Source organism: Emydura macquarii, unplaced genomic scaffold (genome assembly GCF_026122565.2).
Source record: "Emydura macquarii macquarii isolate MOO-44397 ecotype Brisbane River unplaced genomic scaffold, CSIRO-AGI_Emac_v2 contig_2457, whole genome shotgun sequence".
NCBI classification, from domain to species: domain Eukaryota; kingdom Metazoa; phylum Chordata; order Testudines; family Chelidae; genus Emydura; species Emydura macquarii.
The window spans coordinates 636,647-656,719 of NW_027132594.1; the positions used below are offsets into that span (position 1 = coordinate 636,647).

A 20,073-nucleotide genomic window follows, 5' to 3' on the forward strand; every position below is an offset into this window, starting at 1 on the left:
AGACACTTTTTTAAAAACTTACTTTGCTATGCAACTCAGTTCCAAAATTCTGATTTTAATATGAGGCAAAAATTACACTATATCATAGTTAGCAGATAAAGTGCATGCATAATTTTTTAAATTTTGGGGTAGATGAAAGTGCTAGAATGGAAAGGAGATGAAACTAAAAATTTAATTTAGACTCTCAAGCTTATATTTAGAGTTTCACACGTGTTGGAAAAAAAGACAGCATAAAAACATGTAAACTCACTTTTAAAATACTGAAAGCCAGTGGAAAACAGCAATATTTCAATGACCTATGTGCTAGACAAAATAGCAGAGTACATGCTAATAATTTAAACTGTTAATTTAACTTGTGTTGGAAGATGACATCCTTCCCTTTCACACTGTGCTAAATGAATAATGAATTATGATACATTCTGAAGACAACTTTAATTTTTAAAACCAATCCTGACACTTACCCAAGCTGAAAATTTCAGAGGTAAATTTGATCACACTGAATGGTAAATTTATCAAAAGTGTTTACATAATAAAGCCACTAAACCTTTCAGTTCTTCTGTTATAGAGAAGTTACTTACCAGTAACGGTAATTCTTGGAGAGCGTTATGTCAACATTCACATTATTGTAATAAAATTGCCTTATGGATGCAAGCTTGAAATCTTCCAGAGAGCGGTATTGGGGCCATTCACCCTCTCATGCCTCCTCACTTAAATGTATGTTTCCAAGGATGTAAAAAGGAGGCATGGTCTCAATTGCCCTTCAGAAGATACAGGTAAGGGAATGTGACTATGTAGAGGCAACACTTCTGAGGAACTACAATAACTGATAAGTACATTCTTTTTCTTTCTTCAGGTACTTCTGTACATTCCTACTTGTGGAAGTTTAGTGAACAGTATATTCCCAAGAAGCGCTTTCCCAAATCAAGCATAACTCTGGATGTCAATTTAATAGACTTAGTTAGAAGTGACTCCAATACTGTTGCCTTAAATCAATCCTCAGATTCAAAACTAAGTTGAAGGAAATATGCTTCCTGAAGAGTGCACTGTTTCAAAAAGCATCTTTGCAAAATTCTTTGATGAAGACAGTGCAAAGGCATGTTACAAAAACTTCCTCTGACCTACCTGAGACCTACTGTGACGAAGAAGTTTATCATGGGTACCCCAGTGAAAGAATACAAAGGCTATAACAGACTCCTTCTACAACCACTCATAGTTTGTCACTGTGTGCCTTCTTAAAAAGTCTGCCAGGTCTTGGCTAACCCTGGGAGGTGTAGAGCCAGCAGTGTTATCATGTGCAGATGGGACCATTTCCATAGCATGATGGATTCCTGGCAACCCGGGATGATCTAGGGCCTCACTCTTTGTTTACATAGCACATCACTGACATATGGTTGCATTTGCACTGTGGAGTTTTGCAGAATGGACAAGAGTGCTATGCAAGCTAATTTGATGGCACTGAGCTCCATGATAACATCCTTTGCATATACAGGTGGTTCAGGGGTCACTCCCTACTCCCCCCATGTCCAGCCCAATGGCACAGAGCTTTAGGACCATGTCCTTTGCATCTGCAGGGAGTTCAGGTGGCACCTCCTGCCCATCCCTGAAGCATGTGAGATAAATATCATAGAAAGGAAGAAAGGTAATATAAGCTCCTCTGGGATAGTGCTTGGTGACTGCTATAGACCTACAGAATCTGATTTGAATATGGAGAGAGACTTCTTTAATATTTTTAATTAAGTAAATATTACTGGGAATTATGTGAATATGAGAGACTTTAATTTCCCAGATATACATTGGAGGACAAGTGCTACCAAGAACGGGCACTGAACCAACGACAGGTGATGCCATTTTAGATTTAGTACCGGTATGTAGTGAGGACCTCACAGAAGAGCTGGTTAGAGGGGACAATCTTGGTTTGAGTGATCATGACTTAATTCAGCTTAAACTAAATGGATGAACAAACAAAAATAGACCTGCAACCAGGGTCCTTGATTTCAAAAGGGCAAACTTTAAAAAAAATTAAGGGACTTAGGGAAGTGTACTAAACTGAAGATCTCAAGAATCTGAATGTGGAGGTGGCTTGGAATTACTTTAAGTCAAAGCTGCAGAAAGTACCCAAGGTCTGCATCGCATGCAAGGGAAAAAATTCATACAGAAGGGTTACAGGCCAGACTGGATGAAGAACCATCTCCCATAGGCTACCAAGAGAAACCAGAAAGCCTACAAAAGGAATGGAAGAAGGGATGGATCAGGAAGGAAAGCTACCTCTTTCAGGTTAGAAAGTGCAGGGGAAAAGTGAGACCTGCCAAAAGCCAAGCATACTTGGACTTTGCAAAGGAAAATTAAAACCAGTAATAAAAGGCTCTTTAGCCATATAAATAAAAGCAAAACAAGGAAAGAAGAAGTGGGGCCTCTAAACACTGAGGATAAGGTGGAGATTAAAGAAAATCTAGGTATGGTCCAACATCTAAAATGAATACCGTGCCTCAGGTTTTAGTAAGGATAATGAGGAGCTCGGAGACAGTGGCAGGGTAACTAACGGCAACAAGGATATGAAAATAGGTATTACCACATTCCTGATGGAAGCCAAACTCAAAACTTAATGGGACCAAACTGGGGGGTACGGACAATTTCCATCCAAGAATATTAACGGAATTGGCACATGAAAATGCAAACCAAATAGCAAAGATTTTTAATTAATATGTAAACTTGGCGGGGCGGGGGGAGTGCGGGGGAAGAGGTCAGACCCTATGACTGGAGAATTGTAAATATAATACCTATATTTAAGAAAGGGAAAAAAAAGCTAACCAGGAAATTACAGACCCATTAGTTTGACCTCAATTGTATGCAAGTCTTAGAACAAATTTTGAAAAAGTAGCAGTAGTAGTAGTTAAGGACATAGAGGTAAATGGTAACTGGGATACAATACAACATAGCTTTACAAAAAGTAGATCATGCAAGACCAACCTGAACTCGTTCTTTTTGAAGATAATGGATTTTCTAGAAAAAGGACATACAGCAAAACTAATATACTTGGATTTCAGTAAAGCATCTGATAAGAATTTAACACAGGAAATTATTAGTTACACTGGAGAAGATGGGGATTAATACGAGAATCAAAAGGTGAGTAAGGAACTGGTTCAAGGGGAGACTACAGCTGGTGAACTGTCAGGCTGGAGTGAGGCTAACTAGTGAAGTTCCTCAAGGACGGCTCTTGGGACTAATTTTATTTAACATTTTCATTAATGACTCTGCATAAAGAGTGGGATTGTACTAATAAAATTTGCAGATGACGCAAAGTTGGGAAATATTGCCAATACGGAGGAGGACTGCAGTATCATACAATAAGTTTTGGACAACCTTGGAAATTGGAGTAATAGAAATGCAATGAAATGGTGTAAAGTTATGCACTTACGGACTAACATCAAGAAGAATTTTTTGCTATACACTGGGGACGTATCAGTTGGAAGTGACACAGGAGAAAGATCTGGGTGTGTTGGTTCATCACAGGGTGACCATGAGCCACCAATATGATGCAACTGTGAAAAAAGCTGATGCAATCCTAGGATGCAACAGGTGAGGTATTTTCAGTAGATAGGGAAGTGTTATTACCATTATGCAGACATCATCTGGAATACTTTGAACAATTTTGGTCTCTCATTTTAAGAAAGACGAATTCAAACTGGAACAGGTGCAGAGGAGGACTAATAGGATGATCAGAGGAATGGAGAACATACCTTATCTTAAGGAACTTGGCTTGTTCAGCCTAACAAATTGAAGGATATGGGGAGATATGATTTCTCTCTATAAATACATCAGAGGAATAAACACTAGGAAGGAAGAGGAATTATTTAAGTTAGGGGCCAATGTCGGCACAAGAACGAATAACATAAATCGGCCCTCAAAAACTTTAGGCTTGAAATTACACAAAGGTTTCTAATCATCAGAGCAGAGAAGTTCTGAAACAGCCTTCCAAGAGGAATAGTGGAGGCAAAAAAACCTAACTTGTTTTAAGACTTAGTTTGTTATGTTTATGAAGGGGGTGAGGTTGCCTACAATAGCATATGGTCCATTCCTCATTGTTATTAGCAAAGATCGCCAGAGATGGGGAGGACTAGCTGGGGAGGGCTCTGAGTTACCACAGGGAATTCTTTTCCAGGTGTCTGGTTGGAGGGTTTTATTCACATGCTCAGGGTCTGATTGCCCTCTTTGGCACTGGGAAGAAATTTTCCTCCATGCCGTATTGGCAGAGACCCTGGAGTTTTTTCCCTTTCTCCCCAGCACAGCACAGGTCACTTGCTGGTTTAAGCTAGAGTAAATGGTGACTTTTCTGTAACTCGAAATCTTTAAATCAAGATCTGAAGACTTCAGTAACTCAGCCAAAAGTTATGGGCCTATTTACAGGAGGGTGAGGTACACCTAGAGCAAAATCCACACTAACACAAATGTGCAAAATTCACGATCCCCTCTGGATCTCACCCTTCTTGACAAGCTCCAAAGGTTTTTCTTCAGTACTGGAACTTCTGGGGAAAACCTACTGATAAGGTTCATCTATAAGCAGCAGGGAAGGCTTTCTTTCAAAAGCAACTGAGCCAGGGGAATTCCTCTCATTTGCTGTGCCTTTTGCTGCTCCACTCCAACTGCTGAGGAAGTGAGCTTATTTAGCAGCTCCTACCTTCAGTTTGGAAGCAGGACATGCATAGACCTGTAAGAGTTAGGTTTGTCTTGTTCCAGCCTAAGAGGAATAAAGTTAGGGAAAACAGAAGGTTTAAGCCCCTAAACACCACTCTTTCCTACTCCTAATTATTACTGAAGCAGGAAAATATCCAAACATACCAACTTATTTTGGAAGTTTCAAGTTTATGATTTAACTTATGGTAAGAGGAATGTACAGTAAAACAAAATACATAAAGATTAAAGATAAATCTTGATTAAACTGATAGGTTGTAGTGTTTAAACTATGGAGCTAATTGGTAAAAATCAATTTAATTGAATAATGATATTAGAGATGTTTGAAGAATCACCTTAAAACCTAGCAGAGGTAATAAAATGGTACATGGTTTTATCACTTTGGACTGTGGCACAAATACAGAGATATTTATCTTTGCATCTTTTGTTTTTTCTAAAATTTATAATCATAATGGTCCAAAAATACTTTATAGGAAAGCCCCGGAGAGATTAAAATGTTTACTGTACCTCAATCGATTGGTGTAAGTATCCACACATGTTTTCATTTTAGCCAATAAAGTGCCAACAGAAGCTTGAGATTCCATCTGCTCTTCCTCCTCTTCACCATTTTCCCCAGACAGAGGCAGCAACAGTGGCACCATAGAGGTGCATGAGGCAATAGCACGGAGCAACTCTAGCAGAGCTCTGTAGAGAGGAACATGCCTGGCCATATCCAAAACTACAAGAGAGAAAACAAATGTTTTATTAAATCAACAAAAGGTAAAAATAATATAACTTCCAATCTAACCTCAAATGGCTGACAATATTCTGATTTTTCCCTTTATCCTCTCATTTAATGAGAATCAATCTTTCAGATTTGTCTCAGTGCAAGAGTGCAGATAAAAAGAGAAAAAAATCTCAAAGTAACACACAGGGCAAAAAACAGTAGACGTAGCTAAACTCCAAAACAGAGATTGAAAAAAGGAGCAAAGTGAACAGGAAAAAATGCTAACTAAATTATGTTTTAAAATTACCCCAACATTAGACTTCACTTGCTAGTATATTTTACCAAGGCTGGCATTGTATACAATATAGATTGTAGTGCAGGCATGTAAGCAACTGTAAGTAGAAATAAATATTTTGTTAAAAACAAGGACTTCTAAATCATTCAAATATATGCACATACTTTAAATGATTTCTCTCACCTCATGGTATTTATTTTTCTTTTCCACTCATGAATTCAAACAGCTAATGAATGTAATTTCTCAACTGAATTTCATATTAAAGAAATCCTCAAAATGTAGCAATACTCAGATATTTTACACAGCTGCTTCCTCTGTCCCTAGGACATACTATTTTTAACTGCACTGCAGAGAAAACCATTGCTCTAGTTCAGAGTATTTACAAATGAATGAGTTTATGATAAAATAAATTTCTGCTTTCTCCAGCAAAAAGATTAACTGACAACTTGCATTAGTAAAAGGTTGAACCATACAGGAACACTTTAATGTTTCATTTAGCACATCTTCCCTTGGAGCTAAGGCATACTACAAGTTTTCACTTCTCATTACCCGTCCCTTAACTATAAATAGAACATGAGACAACAAATTCATCCAAAAATCATAGAAATGTAAGTCTGGAAGGGACCCCAAGAGATTATCTAGTCCATCTCTGAGGTACGATTAAGTATACCAAAACCATGCCTGAAAGGTGTTTAATCTCTTCTTTAAAACCTCCAAGGATAGTGTCACATTTTGGGGTGCAATCCAGACCAGTCACCACCTGCCCTGTAACCCTGGGTGCCTTAAAATGCTCTGCTGTGTAGCTCCTTGTGTGGATGCTCTCAACCAGCATACAAGCATGCACTGCGTATCTGTGTGATAAGCAGCCCGGAATCAGCAACTTTGACTCCAGCACCTTGCTTGTTACACCAGTGTCACACACTGGTCTCCATCAGCCTTGGTTACTGTTAGCCAAGTGACCCTAAAGTAACATTCCCAGGCCCGAATGTGCCCCAAATCATCTGCCCTGAAGTGTCCAGCTCTTTCCTAGACCACTCAGAGAAATAATACGGTTCATTTGCCCCTTTAAAGAGACAGTAACTCCATTTAATGTGGCAAGCTGTTGGGTAACAATCACTTCAATTCATATACAGAACTGGGTTGGTTTAGATTAAAATTAAACAAATTCATTAATAAAGGGACATAGGTTAAGTGATGCCAAGTAAAAGAAATAAAGGTAGAGAGGGTTACAAACAAATAAAGGTGTAAAACATGCATCTTAAAAGTCTAGATCTAGCAAGGTATAGTCTTTGTTTAAAGTGTCTTCTCTTGCCAATCTCTGTGCATCCTGCATGGCTGACTGTCTCTCAGTCAGGACCTTCCACAGAAGTACAGGGTATTGGTTTCCCTTGTTTTCCTAGGGAAAGATAACTTGGAGCTCTTTGCCCCTCTCTTTCATAGTCAAGCGAATATTGGAAAGAGATGCTTCTGAAGGTTGCCCCCTCAAATAAAGTTCATTCAAGCTGTGAGAAAGGAAACATGGTGTCTCGGGGTGAAGTAAATTCTATGATGATTTCTTCCCCCTCTGGTGTTTGCTATGATGCAGATTGAGATTTGTTTCTGCCCCCTTTGATGCAAATGAATGACCTCTTGCCAGGTGATTGCCAATTGATTCTGATGCCACCTGGTCGGAGGCATCAACTTGTCCTTTATCTGGGAGAAACCTGTTTACTCACTCCCCAGACTTGTCTGATAAACGCATTTTAGTTCCACTTTTTCTTCACATTTGTGTGGTCCCTTGGAAGTTTACTGTATACACACCACTCAAGAATATTAATAATCAGTTATTAGTTTTTCAATGATACCGTATAGGACACATATCAGATACAGTTTATGACATTAATGAATTGGGGTACACTGAACTGGTCAGGACAGCTGAAACTCACTACCCAATACCAGTGAGGCCTTTCCCTCTTGCATTGGGATGCTGCTAGGGTCACAGATGGGAATTTCACAACCTCCCTAGATAACCTGTTCCAGTACTGAACTATCCTTAGAGTTAAAGTTTTCCTAGTAGCTAGTCTAAATTTCCTGTGCTGCAAACTAAGCTAATTATTTTTCATCCTACCTCCTATGGACATGGAGATCACCATCCTCTTTATAACTGCCCTTAATATATTTGAAGTCTTATGTCCCACACCCAAGCCTCTCTCTTCTCTGGACTAAACATGCCCAATTCTTCTAACCTTTCCCTCAGTCATGTTTTCTAAACCTCTTATTTTTGTTGTTCTCCTCCGGACTCTCTCCAATTTCTCTACATCTTTCTTAAAGAGTAATGCCCCAAACATCTCACAGTATTCCAGTTGAAGCCTCAGCAGTAGTAAACTGGAGTAGACTGGAACAGTTACCTCCCATGTGTAATGTAATATACCCCAGAATGACATTTGCTTTTTTCCCCAACAGCATCTCCCTGTTGATTCATATTCCCTTTGTGATCCACTCTAATCCCCAGATCCTCTTCTGCAGCACTGCTGCCTAGCCAGTTATTCCCCATTTTGTACTGGTGCATTTGACTTTCCCCTCCCCAGGGTAGCAGCACTTTGCACTTATCTTTATTGAATTGCATCTTATTGATATCAAATTAATTCTCCAATGCATCAAGATCACTTTGAATTCTAATCCTGTCCTCAGTGTTTGAAACCCTTCCCAATTTGGTGTAAATCTCCACATTTTATAAGCATACTTTCCACTCCATCATCCAAATTGTTGATGAAATATTGAATAGTACTGGACCAAGGACAAACCTCCGTGGGATCCTACTTGATATGTCCTTCCACTTTAACAGCAAACCATTGATAACTACTTTTTCAAGTATGGTGTTTTAACCAGTTGCACATTCACTTTATAGTAATTTAATCTAGGCCATATTTTCCTAGTTTGTTTACTACAAGTTTTTAATGCCATATTTATTTCTACAAAAATACTTTATGCAAGAGCTTGTCATTCATATTTTGAAACCACTAGGATAGCACAAGTTAATTATAAATGCTTACACTGGGCATTTTACTGTAAATTGAACAGAGGAATTGTCATCTTGGAACAGACCATTAGTACATTTGGTATGGTAGCTTGCCTCCTGTAGTATCCTGTGTTGAATGTATTAATATCACACAGTATTTTTAATCCTAATTTTATTTTTTTATTTTTATTCTAAAAAAAACCTTCAGTAATCATTTTCCATCCTGGTTTTTTTATAATTTCTCCATATTTCAAAAGTGAAATTATAAGAGCATCCTTTACTCTGGGCAAATATCCTTGGATTTAAAAAAATATTCTGATAGACTCCTGTCAACAAAGAGACTCTTCAATGACCAAGATTTACAGAACTGACTAAAGATAGTCTCTCTCTCCAATTCTGGGGCCCATTTTGAGACCAAGGGTTGATTTTCAGAAAGTGCCAAACATCAACACTGAAAAATTAGGCCCCTTTAAAGATGTCTAAAGCAGAACCACCAAAAATTAACGCACCCAAAATCACAAGTCACTTTTGAAAATTTGAGCCCTGGTTAACAGTCCCTGGATACCAAGAATTGATTGGATAGTCTGCATAATTTAGAACACATTTACGGACTTGAAATGCACCTAATTATTCATCACCAACTTCTTCCTATTTTCTAAGTAGATCCAAAACAATCCACATGTGATAGTAACCTGAATTTAAAAACCTGTGAAAAATAGATTGATGGCAAGCAGTTTCTTAGAATAAAAACATCATTTTAAATGATATAAAGGAATAACATCACCCAAGCTCTGTAGTCTAATGATTCTTTTGATTTCCTTTATTATTCTAACACACTCAAACCAAGAACAGACAGGCCTAATGGCCCACTAAATAGATAATATTGAGCAGCACTAAATTATTTTTCCAATTCATTTAACATTCTGAGTGCAACTTAATTGGCTAAGGATGCCAAAACAGAACTTATATTTTACTTTTCAGTGGTAATGTATTTTACAAATACTGCACATAGAGCACATGCAAACATAATTTAAAAGAGAGAAACAACAAATATTCTGCTGTAACGGCAATTCCAATAATATCCAGGTCTAAAAACAAGTTAAAAAGAACATGTCAAGAGAAAGGGTGGAATATTAAATCCAGGACTATGTTACAAGACACCAAGGAAAGCTCTATCTCACATGCCTTATGAGGCCCACAGAATGGAGACTATCTCCTGTGAGCTTTAGAAGCTGTGCAGTATTTACCTTATGCTGTATGCCGTGAGTAAACCAAGGCTCTTCTGGAGAGCCCTTGCAATGTTCCACTATGTACCCTCAAGTTGACCACATACCAATTTTGTACCCATAACACACTAGTGTGGAGGCAGCTGTACTGATATAAAAGCAATTCAATTGGTACAGATGATTTTGGTAAATTTACCACTCCCATTATAACTATTTGTGAAGCACATGCAATGAGCTGGCACTACAGAAAACAGAACAGACCATCCCATTCCCAAAAGGGCTTTTTAATTTAAACAAAAAACTGATTCACCAAAAGTACTCTTGTATCTTGGGGCTTTTTTTATTTATGATAATGCATTTTTAAAAACATGTATAGCATGGAATAGGTGAGGTGAGGTTTGAGGAGGGTTTTCAGACGTGAGTCTGGCACCTGACATATTGAAATAAGGATAAGAGTACTAGCATATGGGGCAGTATAGAATAAGGCACAAAGATAAGAATGAAAGGATATTAAGGGGAGTGGAAGGTGGGCTGTGTTTGAACTGGGTGAGTAAATGAGAAGAGAGAAGTATATGGGGACAAATATATGAAGGAGAAGGATGCTGCAGGCAAAAGGCCTCAGCTCTCACAGGAAGAATTGCCATACTAGATCAGAGCCACACCTCCAGCTAGTTTAGTATCTTGTTCCCGGCAGTGGCTAGTAAACAGCTGCTTCAAAGCAAGATTCAAGAAATCCTCTAGGAGGCAGTTATGGAGTAAATGGTCCACAACTCCCTGAAAATTAACATACTGGCTTATGTACTGACACATGAGCATTTATATTACTTCTGAAACTTTGTTTTTAAAAGAAATCTGTTATAACAACTCTGGATTTTTCTTATTATCTGTAAGTGTCCAATCTTTTTTTGAATCCTGCTAATCTCTTGATCCAGTGATATCCTGTGGCAATGAATTTCACTGGCTAATTGTGCATTATGTGAATAAACATTTCCTTTTATCAGTTTTAAATTTGCCACATTTCAATTTTAATTCCTCTTGCTTCTGTATAACAACAAAGGGTGAACAAAAGTTCGCAATCTACCTTCTCTACACCATTCATCATTCTGTACATTTTTATAACACCGCCTCTTATTTGTCTCTTCTCAGCTAAGCAGTTCTAGTCTTCTGGTAGGAGATTTTTCCCATTCCCTGATTCATTCTCATTGACTATCTCTGAAACCCCTCTGGTTTTGGGGGGGTGGGATTTTACCTTTAGATTGGGTAAACAGACTTAAATAGTATTCCAAGTGAGTGCATGTATGAAAGTTACTTACTGTAACTGGAGATTCTTTGAGAATTGTGGTCCCTATCTGGATTCCAAATGTGGGTGCGCATGCATGTCATGCGCCTGAGCCAGAACTGGTTGTAGCAGTGTTCATTGACCTGCATGTACAATAGAGGTCTTCTGAGGTTGACGCCTCTACAGGTCCCTCTTACTGACAGGCACTGAGCCTGTAGCAGAGGGAAAGGAGAGTGGGATTGGAATCCAGATAGGGACCATGCATATTGAAGAATCTCCAGTAACAGTAAGTAACCTTCATTTCTTTTTTGTGTGCTGGTCCATATGAGGATTCCAAATGTGGGTAGTGTAGCAAGCAGTACTCAGTGTAGAGATGGGAGTGAGGGCTCACCAGAAGTGGAAGACTGTAGGACTGCATGGCCAAATGCCTCAGCCACTGCTGCCAATAGGGCTATGGCATAGTGCGTGGTGAAAGTGTGGCTAGAGGACAGTGTGGCCACTTTACAAATATCCTGCCATGGAACATCCGCGAGGAGGGTACCCGTGCGGAATGAGCAATGATGCCAGGTGGCAGAGAGACTTGAGAAAGTGAGTTACACTCCTTGATGCAACGAGAGATCCACTTGGAGAGATGTTGAGAGAAAAGGGTGCAGCACCTGCAACATTCTGCATTGGCAACAAAAAGCTTGGGCGAGGTATGAAAGTCACGCGTGTGCTGGAGACAGAAGAAAAACGTGATGGACATCGAGGGAGTGCAGAGGCGTGCAATTTTGGATAGAAGGTTGGGAAGTGAATGGTTTGGTTGAGATGAAACAGAGATTACCTTAGGTAGGAACTTGGGATGGAGTCATAAGGACACCTTGTCTTTATGGAAGACTGTGAAGGGTGGGTCCGCCATCATAGCTGCCAATCTGCTAACCAATCGGGCGGATGTGATTGCTACCAAGAAGATTATCTTCATGGAGAGGTGGGCAAGGGACCAACTAGCTAGTGTCTCAAAGAGCAGCTTGATGACTGTCGAGAAGATGAGGTTCAGATTCCAGGAGGGGGTGGACTTTCGGACCAATGGGGATGGTGTTGAGGAGACCACAGAAGAAACGAGTCAAGATGGGATGGCTAAAGACGAAGAACCCCAACCACTGTCGGGAGGAAGACACTAAGCGCTGGTAGGTGGACCTGGATGGAGTGGGCAAGACATGACTGTTGAAGGTGGAGAAGGTAATCAAGGATAGTGGGGATAGTAACTGGATTGAGGGGGTAACAGGCCGCCCGCATCATGAAGCATTTCCATTTTGCCTGATAACATGCTCCAGTGGATGGGCACCTGTTCTGCGAAAGGACGCTGCATACTGGTGTTGAGCATGTGTTGTCTACTCATGAGTCCCATCCAAATACAGGATGTGAGGTGAAGTAGTTCTGGGTTGGGATGTCTGAGCTGGCCACATTGCTGAGTGAAGAAGTCTGGGAGAGGAGGAAGGTGAATCGACGCATAAACAGACAGAAAGGAGATCAATGAAACAGTACTGGTGAGACTAAAAGGGAGCACTAAGATTGAATACTGGATGGTCTTATCGTATTTTGCGTTGTCTGGACATTCTTTGGGAACCCCGACATTTGTAACCAAGAGTCCCTGAGTAGTACCAAGAGTCCTAAGTACCAAGAGTAGGGAAAGTTATTTACTGTAACTGATGGTTCTTCGATGGTCCCTATCTGGATTCCGTCATGATTGTGCATGTGTGCCATGCACTGAAGCTGGAACTGTCTGCACAGGACAACGCCCGCTCAGTTTCCTCTTACTCCTAGACATCGAGCTCTAAGCAGAGGGGATGGGGGGCAGGATTGGAATCCAGCTGGGGACCACACATCTCGAAGAACCATCAGTTACAGTAAGTAACCTCCCCTTCTTCTTCGCGTAATGGTTTCTATGTGAATTCCACCATGGGAGCAGAGCTAGCAGTAACCAATATGGAGGCAGGGCTAGGGCTCCATAGATCCCAGAGTTTGTAGGACTGCAGTCCCCACTGGCGCATCAGTAGAGGTGGCATTAGTCAAAGCGCAGTGAGCTGTGAATGTGTGTATGGAAGCCCAAGTGGCTGCTTTGCAAATATCTTGCCATGGGACTTCAGTGAGGAAGGCCGTTGTGGTTGCCTGTGCTCTTGTGGAGTGTGTCTGATACGAGGTGGAAGTTGAACCCAACAGAGGGAGTAGCACTCCTTTTATGCAACGAACGATCCAGTGAGCGAGATGCTGGGAAGAAAGCACACGCCCCTTGCAATGGTTTGCTATCGCCACAGAGAGTTTTGGCGAGGTTCCAAAGGGGCGAGTGCTCTGTAGGTAAAAGGCTAGCGCCTGTCTGACATCAAGAGACTGTAGGGTCCTCTCCCTGGTAGAGGAAGAAAACACAGGAAGGTGAATAACTTGGTTGAGGTGAAACTAGGAGGCTACTTTAGGGAAAAATTTGGAGTGAAGCCTCAGTGATACTTTGTCCCTGTGAAAGATGGTAAAAGGAGGGTCTGCCATCATGGCCGCTAGTTCACTAACATGTCAAGCTGAGGTAATATCTATCTTTGAAAACAATCTTTGTTGTGGCTTTAGGAGAGCACAGGACGCCAGGGGTTCAAAGGGCAGTTTAGTAAGTGTGGAAAGGATAAGTTTCAGGTCCCAGGCCAGAGTGGGGTCCCTGACAGTTGGGAACAAATTAAGTAAACCCTTCATAAACCTAGTGACAGTTTGATGACAAAAAATAGAGGAACCATCCACAGATGGGAGGAAAGCACTTATGGCTGTTGATGAACTTTTATAGAGGAATGAGCAAGCCCTAGCCATCGTACGGCGAGGAGGCAGTCTAGGATGGTTGGAGTACTTGTGGCTGATAAAGAGTGATGACTGTCTGAAGCACATTGAGTGAACCATCTCCATTTGGCCTGATAACAAGCCCTGGTCGTGGGACGACGGCTGTGTGAGAGCACCCATTGCACTGGGGAGGAGCAGGCGTTGTCTACCTGCGAGTCCCATCCAAATGCCAAGCTGTGAGATGGAGTGGTGCTGGGTTGGAGTCCTTCATGGAGTGGAGTCTCATCCGTCTTGTCACTAAACAATTTTTGATGGTCAAATAGTAAATCTACCAGTGTTGTTTGGATTTCCTTTGGAAACCTCGGGGTCTGTAGCCAAGAGTCACGTCGTAGAAGAAGTCCCAATGCAAGGGATCATGCTGCTGTGTCCACTGCGTCTACTGCTGCCTGGAGGGCAACCTTGGAGACTAGCTTGCCTTCCTCTATTAAGGCCTTAAATTCTACAAATTTGTCCTCCGGTAATGAGGCCTGGAACTCCGCTAGTCTAGAATAAGACTGGAAATCATATTTTGCGAGCATGGCTTGGTAGCTGGCTATACAAAACTGAAGGCCCACTAAGAGTATAACTTGCAGCCAACAAGATCTAACTTTTTCACAGCCCAGTCTAGAGGGGTGGCTCTAGGGTGTTGTTGCCTGGCCCGTTGTACTGAGGCTTGAACCACCAGCGAGTTAGGCGATGGGTGCATAAAAAGAAAGTCTGCATTCTTGGCTGGTACCAGATATCTGCGTTCAGCCCATTTGGGTGTTGCTGCACAGGAGGCTGGGGTGTGCCAGATCACCTGCACTGGCTGTAAGATAGCCTTATGGATCAGTAGCGCTATCCTAGTTGGGCCTGACGATTGAAGGATGTCTAGGAATTCATCCTGTGATGTCTTCCGCTGTCAGTTTCAGGATTGTCGCCATGCATCATAGCAGCTGCTGATATTGGCCCTGGTCGTCCAGTGGAGATGCAGATGGTGAAATGATGGCATGTTGTCAGCCAGGATTGTGGGACAGTAAGCGGTTGTGGGCCTGGCGGTACTGATGGAATCACAGGATATGTTCGCACTGGACGGAGGTGCAACATTAGCGGTTTATTGGCCGGAGATGGTGGCCGTATGTTATTCTGTGGTTCCTTATGAGCTGAGCCATCCACAGGTCCACAGAGTTCCGCTGTGAGAGTCAACTGGTATATCCATCCTGGAATGCATGGTATTGGGTCCGGTGGACTTGTGGACGGTCCATATTCCATGGGAGCTTCAGAGGTGGACGGGCTGACAATATGCTTCAATTTCTTGTCAGTTTTAGCTTTTTTGGGCACCAGAGCCGCTGAATCTGCCCGCAACTTTTCGCCCGGCTGGTCATGACTCGGGGAGGGAACGCAGTGTTTAGAGGTGGTTCCTCTCGGGGATTCACTTTTGTGCCCATGACTATGTTTCTTCTTATGTGACTTCATTGGTGTTGACAGCTCCGCCGGTACCGATGCGGCTGGCGACGCTGGTATCACCAGTGCGGGTGTGTACTCCCGTGGGTCCATTGGTGCCACCTCATGGTGCACACGAGGATGCATAGCTTCCCTCCATAAGGAATTTTCTAAGTCTGAATTGCCTCACTTCTCATGTTATCAGCGGGAAGGGGCGGCAGATGGAGCACCACAATGCAATGTGCAATTCCCTCAAGCAACATAAGCAATGCAAATGTTCGTCACGTACTGAGAAGGGTCGCGGGATGAGGTGCAGCTCTTGAAGCCTGCCTGTTCTGGCAGACTCCCCCACACGAACAGGGGTGGGGAAATGAACTTGGATCTCTATCCGACTCTCTTTTCTCTCTCTCTCTCTCTCTTTTTTTTTTTTTTTTGAACTTAACAACTTACTAACAATCTGCTAACGACTAATGATTTACTGAGTATTCTAACTGCAAACAATGGAAACGTTTACTTGCTACTCAGGTCTGAAGAGGAGAAGATGATGTTCTGACGCTAGCCATGTGGCAGTAAGAGGAAACTGAGGGAGCGTCGACCCGCGCAGACATATAAGACCTCGGATGTACCACATGGGCAACGCATGGCGTGCACACGAATCGACAGACACTGCTTTCAACAGTTCCAGTGCATGGCATGCATGCACACCATAACGGAATTCACACAGGGACCATTACTTGAAGAAGAACCAGAGTATCAAGAGTCCCTGCATAGTACCACCCCTGAAGTCAAGAAGCTGGATGCTGTGTCCGCCGCATCTACCGTGAGAAAGGGAAGGCAAGATAAGTGCTTCGTCTGGGGAGGAAAACACTCTCGTGGGGATTGGTGGTTCCATTGGTTCTGGCGGTGCCGATGGTGCAGCATTTCGGCGTTCCTCATAAAACAAGGGACGAGCTGTAAAAACCAGGGAAGGCCAGTACAGGTCTCAATGGTGCTAGTAGGTCCAAATATACAGATCTGCCAGAACTGGTGAATCATAATGGTACCAGAACCATGCATTGGTGGGAGGTCCATACACTTGTGCATAGGGCAGGCATTGTTGTTCTAGATGGTAGGATCGTGCCAGTGAAAAGGCGGACTCCCATTCCAAAGACTACTCTGAGTTGAAATGCTGGTCTGGAAATGGGACAGCTGGAGCCAGTGCGGAACAGCTCTGCAAAGACGTGCTTGTTTGCTGTTCTGGTGGTGCAAAAAGGAGCAGCTAGAAAAAACTATATACAATAACGCTAAGAAGGCTACTAATACAGAGCTAGGATGAGGGTTCCAACTCTGGCCATTCGGCGGTAAGAGGGAACTGCATGCACACACGAATCGATGAATGCTGCTATGAACAGTTCTGGCTCAGACGCACATATACACCCACGTTTGGAAACCACATAGGGACCAGCATTCAAAGAAAATTAATTTATAAAATACTATATTTCAATATTTCCCATCCCAAAGATGGATGTGCAACCTAATATTTTCATTCCTTTTTTTGACAGTTACTGAATACTTAGCAGAAATCTCCAATGAGGTGTCTGCTATGAAGTCCAGGTCTTTTTTCGTGAATTATTACAATTAATCTAGATGTATGAATAGTTCAAATAATTTATTTTTGCATGTATTACTTTGAATTTATCAATACTGAATTTCATCTGCCATCATGCTGCCCTCTCTGGAGGACACTGCAAAGGCAGGAGGTATTCCTATGATTCTTCAAGGACCCTACTTATAACACCCATTTTAAAATTGTAAGTATTTTGTTTTTGTTTTGTAAAATGGGGCTAATACTACATGTTTGGGATGTGGCAATGCCTGGACAATGAAAAGGAAGTAACCACGGTGAAAAGGGGGGTAGTGAAAGAACACATTGTATTAAAATTTCAAAACATAAAATGTATTGTAATACTTAGAAATGGCTAGGGGTACAGGTTTAAATTTTTAGCACATTGTGAGTCAGCAAAAACTGCTCGATAACTTGAAATGAGTAGATGCATTGATTTTATAAGAATCCAATAATAGTTTAAAATTAATCAAAATAATAGAATCATAGAAATGTAGAGACACCTTGAGAGGGCATCTAGTTCAGCCCCATGCACTGAGGCAGCCCCAAGTATATCTAGACCGCCCCTTACAGGTGTTTGTCTAATTTGTTCTTAAAAACTTCCAATGATGGGATTCTACAACCTCTCTTGGAAGCATATTGCAGTGCTTAACTATCCATATAGTTAGAAAGGTTTACCTAATATGTAACCTAAATGTCTCTTGCTGCAGATTAAGATAATTACTTCTTGTCCCTGCTACCTTTAGTGGACAAAGAATAATTGATCACAGTCCTCTTTGTAACAGCCACAACACAACACACTTGAAGACTCTTATCAGGTCCCCTTTCCCCTAAGTCATCTTTTCTCCAGACTGAACATGCCCAGTTTTTTTCCAACCCTTCCTCAGAGGTAAGGCTGAGAGTCTGTCATGGAGGTCGCAGAAGTCATGGATTCCATGACTTTCCATGACTTCTGGCAGCTGCAGCGGCCAGTGCAGCTGACCTCAGGACCTCAGCCTGAGTGGCTAGTCCCGGGACCAGTGGCACCAACCGCTGCTGGAGTGGCCCTGGGGCCAGCAATGCCCTGGGAGCAGCTAAGATTTAGTCAGGACTATTTTTAGCAAAAGTCATGGACAGGTCATGGGGCATGAATTTTTGCTTATAGACCCCCAAGTCATCTTTTCTTAAGACTAAACATGCCCAGTTTTTTCAAACCTTTCCTCATAGGTAAGGCTGTGATTCTGTCATGGAGGTCACGGATTCTGTGACTTTCTGGGACCTCCATGACTTCTTCTAGGGCAGGGCTGGAGCAGCTGTCAGCCCCAGGGCTGCCAGAGCAGTGGCTGCCGGAACAGCTGACTGGCGGTCAGCCCTGGGGCAGCAGCCAGCTCTGAAGCAGCAGCCCCAGAATAGCTGATCAGTGGCCAGCCCCAGGCCCACTGGAGCAGCGATCCCAGGCCCACTGGAGCAATGGCCGGGGTAGGATCAGCCCTCCTGGGGCTGGAGCAGCAGGGGTCAGCCCCTTGCCGCAGGTGCAGTGGCAGAGCTGGAGCAGCTGCAAGCCCTGGCAATGCTCTGTTTGTCCTTCCCCCCCTCTCCAGGGTGTGTTTAGTAAAAGTCAGGGACAGGCCACAGGCAATAAACAAAAATTCATGGAATTTCATGACCTGCCCCTGACTTATACTAAAAATACCTGTGACAGAATCTTAACCTTAATCATAGGTCAGGTTTGCTAACTCTTTCATCATTTTTGTTCCTCTCCTCTGGACTCTCTCCAATTTGTCCACAGCTTTTCTAAATTGTGGTGCCCAGAACTGAATACAGTACTCCAGCTGAGGCCTCACCTATGCCAAGTAGAGCAGGACAATTACCTCCCATGTCTTACATAGAGCGCTCCTGTTAATACACCTCAGAATTATATCAGTCTTTTCTTACAAATGCATCAGTATTGACTCATTCAGTTAGCAATCCACTATAACCCCCATATCCTCTTCAGCAGTACTACTAGCTAAACAGTTATTCCCATTTTGTTTTTGTGCAATTAGTTTTTTTTTCCTTCCTAAGTGAAGTACTATGCTCATCTATATTGAATTTCATTTGATTGATTTCAGACCAGTTCTCCAGTTTGTCAAGTTTGGATTTAATTCTAAACCTTTCCTCCAAAGTGTTTGGAAACTGTCCCAGCTTGGTGTCATCCACAAATTTTATAAGCATATTCTCCACTCCATTAGCCAAGTCATTAATGAAAATATTGAATAGTACTGAACCCGGGACCGACCCCTCTAGATACACCTTTCCAGTTTGATAACAAACCACTGTTAACTACTCTTTGAGTACAGTCTTTCAACCAGTTGTGCACCCATCTTAGTTATTTCATCAAGTTGTCCACTAACTTTTTTTTTTTTTAAACATCGTCTTAAATTCTGCAAATTTTACTTTGCGTTTGTACAGCAGCTAGCACAAGTCTTCCACCCTACCCATCCTGACTGCAGCCTTTTGATACTACCATAAAACTATCTTCCACTCAGACCAGAAAAACCAATACAACCACACACACACTCTCAATATTTACTGCAGCAATTCCAGCTCAACAACTGAATGTCAAGAATTAATTTACAGATGTCAAGATTTTTATTTTATTTTTTTTAAATACAAAAGTGTTCATTTCAGGGGGAAAGAGAGGGCACAATGCAGGTTTCATCAATGAGATAGTAAAACTTCATGCATTAAAATACAATATATCCTCACTATCCTTTTACTTATTAGACAGTTCAAGTTCAATGTTTACCATATGATTACTGCAATATGAACACACACTCTAGTGGTTTTGTCATCAGATCATTGTAAAATAGATATTCAGAGAGCACAATTTTATAGCATTTGTGGTATCTGTAGAATAGGATACAACCTTAGTAATTACTGAGGACTTCTAATTCTGATGGCGTGGCATAATACTGTTCATAAACCTGAAACCCTAAGGGTATTCAAATTCATAACAATTTCAAGAATCTCATTAGTACTCTGATGAGTTTTAGAATAGATGA

At 41.7% G+C, this 20,073-nt stretch overlaps 1 protein-coding gene across 1 annotated transcript in view; it reads right to left on the reverse strand.

Moving 5' to 3' along the window:
- The window catches only part of BIRC6 (baculoviral IAP repeat containing 6), a 354,060-nt gene that overhangs the window by 39,692 nt on the left and 294,295 nt on the right, over positions 1 to 20,073 (reverse strand). Inside the window, exon 66 of the mRNA XM_067562654.1 lies at positions 5,197 to 5,407. Within this exon, the coding sequence (XP_067418755.1) occupies positions 5,197 to 5,407 (211 nt within the window). The remainder of the gene's footprint in view (positions 1 to 5,196; positions 5,408 to 20,073) is intronic.